Below are 3,708 nucleotides of genomic sequence, written 5' to 3'. Positions count from 1 at the left end.
TTCAATACCACTCCCCTAAGTTGGTTCATGTCTGGTATTTCGTCTCGACCTATATGCCGGTATATGTCATCATTACTTGCCGCTCCGATTTTACATAAGTGAGCTCGCAGCCCTATGTGTCCCGTTATCATACCAATAGCTATACTGACCTCCTTGTTGCTTCCTTTCAGTAAAAGCCTCGTCTTCTCACGATCTGGATCCCCCCATAGCATTTTCGCCGTCCTATCGACCGTTTCGCTGTTCCTCAATGTTGCATGCGCATTCGTCACCTACTCCTTTAACTCGGACTGCGTCGACTCGAAAGGTTTCGGGTTAACCAAGTTTATTGACGGCAGTCCTCTGGCCTTCACTGCCAAATCGTCTGCCCTTTCATTTCCCCTTACTCCGTTATGGCCTGGCACCCAAACGATGCGGATTTTGCCATCCTCAGACCAGGCGTTAATCTCCTTCTTACACTGCAAGACTTTTCGTGACCTTACCATCCTGGTTGTTATTGCCCTTTGGCAATTTTACTGTCAATAAAGATGTTCACACTCGTTAGTATCACACCACTACACGCATTCCGTGATCGCCCGGAACTCTGCGTTACAACAAGGCGTTAATCTCCTTCTTACACTGCAAGACTGTTCGTGACCTTACCATTCTGGTTATTGTTGCCCTTATGGCAATTTTACAGTCAATAAAGATGTTCAGACTCGTTAGTACCACACCACCACACGCATTCCGTGATCGCCCGGAACTCTACCTGTAGGACCGTATTATGGTCAGGTACTTAAAACAGTTCTTAGTCCCTGGGTTCTAAATGTAGACCACCAGGCCCACTCTGAACTCTAGCTTTGATCCATCCGTGTCACATGATCTTCCAGATTGAAATTCTGGAAGACTGTACCGCTGACACCAATGCCTCGCACTCGACCTCAAGTGTCATCTCAGGTATCCGATCGGAAAACTCGTTCCTTCCTTCCAGGTTTTCTATCGTAGGCTTGATTATACTGCGATGGTATCAGCTGCTCCAATCCGCAATCCATTCTCCCATCGCCTTGTCTCACATCCGCAGCGGCTGCCTCACATTTAACCTGTATGTCAATGGGTCGGATATCTCGAATATGGTTTGTGGTTGTTGTACAAATGAGACCCCATGCAAGAGATATTCATTTACAAGTAGTGACAGTTGCCCAACAACAAAATATTGAGTGCACTATCTGTCAAAATCAGTAATTAGTACAACTTTTATTTTTGTATGTTACTAGTTCGCGACAATTTTCGTTAACTGTGCGTGTCATGGTACTTAAATGTAATACACACACAACTCGTTGACAGATAATGCACTTCACAAGAAAAAATTTTACTTTTAGGGTACACTACTTGGTAATTAAGTCATGCCACCATGTTGGCTAATATACTTGGTGTTGGAGCTGTCAATCTACCCTGTACGATTTTACCAAGCTTCAAAGTATATGAAATTGGACATCTATCGATGGTGCATGTATATTTTAGGTTGTTGCGAGTAACAAAGAAACCCACACGCGCTTACGCAAGGTAGCACAAGAAACCTTTGGACCTATTTTCAATTCTTCACCGTTTTAAAGGTGTTCAGCAGCTAAGTACGTAGTGTTCTTTTGATTAGAATTCAATTAACATCTTAAACATAATAAGCTAGAAATTTAAAATGTCTCGGATTTTAGTTGGCGTGAAGCGAGTTGTTGACTATGCTGTTAAGGTGAGTTGTTATATTGCATACTACAAATGCAGGAAATATGGGTTTGACATTCAACATGTCTTATCTTACTTGTTGATTTTGCGTAATCAATTGGTCGTAATATGCATTGTAATGTCTTTAGGTTCGGGTGAATCCCGAAAAGACTGGTGTGGTTACCCAGGGAGTGAAGCATTCTATGAATCCTTTTGATGAAATAGCCGTTGAAGAAGCCGTTAAAATGAAAGAAAAGAAATTGGCGAGCGAAGTTATAGCAGTTTCCATTGGTCCCAGTCAATCACAGGAAGTAATAAGGACTGCATTAGCAATGGGAGCAGATCGTGGTATTCATGTCGAAATTTCGGGCAAAGAGTACGACTTGTTACAACCAATTCACGTCTCTAAAATACTTGCAAAGCTGGCCTTAGATGAAAAAGCTGACTTAGTCATTTTGGGTAAACAGGCAATTGACGACGACTCTAATCAAACAGCTCAAATGACGGCAGCTGTGCTCGACTGGCCACAAGCAACATTTTGCAATAAAATAGAGAAAAGTGATGCTGGTATAACCATTATCCGTGAAATTGATGGCGGCCTCGAAACTATCAAGACAAAGACTCCAGCCGTTCTCAGTGCCGATTTACGTCTTAATACTCCACGCTATGCTACATTGCCTAACATTATGAAAGCGAAGAAGAAGCCATTGAAAAAAATTGGAGCAGGTGATTTGGGAGTCGACACCAAACCTCGAATTGATATAATATCTGTGGAAGACCCTCCAGTGCGTCAAGCTGGGGCAGTTGTTCCAGACGTTGACACTTTAGTTGCCAAACTAAAGGAAGGCGGTCATTGCTAAAATTGTAAATGTAATTTAAGACAATGTCTGAAATAAAAATTTAGGAAAGTGCATTTATTAAAAATATATAGATAAACAATAACGGAACTGGATAATGCCAAGCAAAGTAGTCGAAGACTCAAAAAATAAAAATACATATACACTAAGAATTACCATATGTTAACATATTTTCATGTTTAAATTTAAACTAAATTTTCATAAATATCAATTATGCAGCATAAAACCATATAGCTGCAATTGAACTATGAGCATTTGCGTTACTAAATCTACTCTGAACAACATATGCAGCCACTCCAGAACTGTAGCCAGTAAAATTCGATTCCAAAAATAAACAGTAATGAATGCTAGTCCATGCGAGATTTGTCGACGTCGGTTGCAAGAGTGCTGAGATAGGGAGACGGTGGAGCTTACCTGGCATCACTATCTGCCTTTCGATTCTCCGATACCACCCACGACTGGTGAGCACGGCAGAACAAACAGGAGATATAAGTAGGGTGTGATGTTGACTCTCACCATATTTCGTGGGGATGTAATAACATTAATAAGGTGGGCCAAACCTTGGCAGAATTCATGAATACTAACAACAGAATTCATGAATACTAAACTGCTGTAGCAACAACTAACAACCTAAGACAGGTAGTACCACAAAGAGAGACGAACTACTTGGCCGCTCTATTCACAGCATTTCTGCGACTGCGCTAACTCCGAAACAGGACTGCGGAGTTGAGCAATTTTAGCCCGATTCCGAAATAAATTTATAGAATTTAAAACCATTAAAATATGTTTTTATACCCACAACATAGTATAGGGGTATATAATAATTTTGTCATTCCGTTTGCCATATATCGAAATGTATATCCCGACCCTATAAAGTATACATACGGCTGTGTTCAAAATAAGAGGAGTGCTACCTCCATCGATCCAGGAGACAAAGCTGAATAATACCTGCAGCTAACACAGTTGTTACGGATATAATGTGCTACGTAAGGATCGCTCACGGAATGGAGGTGGAGGATGGGCCTTCGTGATACACCATTCCGTGCAGTATAGACCTATCTCGCCTACATGAAGTGCATGGTTATAGCAGCAGGCTCGGTACTGCCGAGATATAGCTATATAACGTGTACATACCGCCGGATGGTAGCTGTGTCCCAAT

General features: G+C 41.5%; 1 protein-coding gene across 1 annotated transcript; it reads left to right on the top strand.

Moving 5' to 3' along the window:
* The first annotated feature begins 1,558 nt into the window (after window positions 1-1,558).
* LOC106094790 (electron transfer flavoprotein subunit beta) lies at window positions 1,559-2,701 on the top strand. The gene is made up of 2 exons (XM_013262029.2): window positions 1,559-1,720; window positions 1,842-2,701. Exons 1-2 carry the CDS (start codon window positions 1,670-1,672, stop codon window positions 2,550-2,552), a joined length of 762 nt encoding a protein of 253 aa, XP_013117483.1. The 5' UTR covers window positions 1,559-1,669; the 3' UTR covers window positions 2,553-2,701.
* The last annotated feature ends 1,007 nt before the right edge of the window (window positions 2,702-3,708 follow it).

Source organism: Stomoxys calcitrans, chromosome 2, assembly GCF_963082655.1.
Source record: "Stomoxys calcitrans chromosome 2, idStoCalc2.1, whole genome shotgun sequence".
Taxonomy (NCBI): Eukaryota; Metazoa; Arthropoda; class Insecta; order Diptera; family Muscidae; genus Stomoxys; species Stomoxys calcitrans.
The sequence above is the reverse complement of the archived record's forward strand: the minus strand, read 5'-3'. Positions and strand labels throughout refer to the sequence as shown.

Bases quoted from the DNA above. Each gene is read 5' to 3' on its own strand.
- LOC106094790 (XM_013262029.2), top strand. From the start codon at position 1,670: ATGTCTCGGATTTTAGTTGGCGTGAAGCGAGTTGTTGACTATGCTGTT. The intron at 1,721-1,841 runs GTGAGTTGTTAT...TAATGTCTTTAG, and splicing joins TTGTTGACTATGCTGTTAAG to GTTCGGGTGAATCCCGAAAA.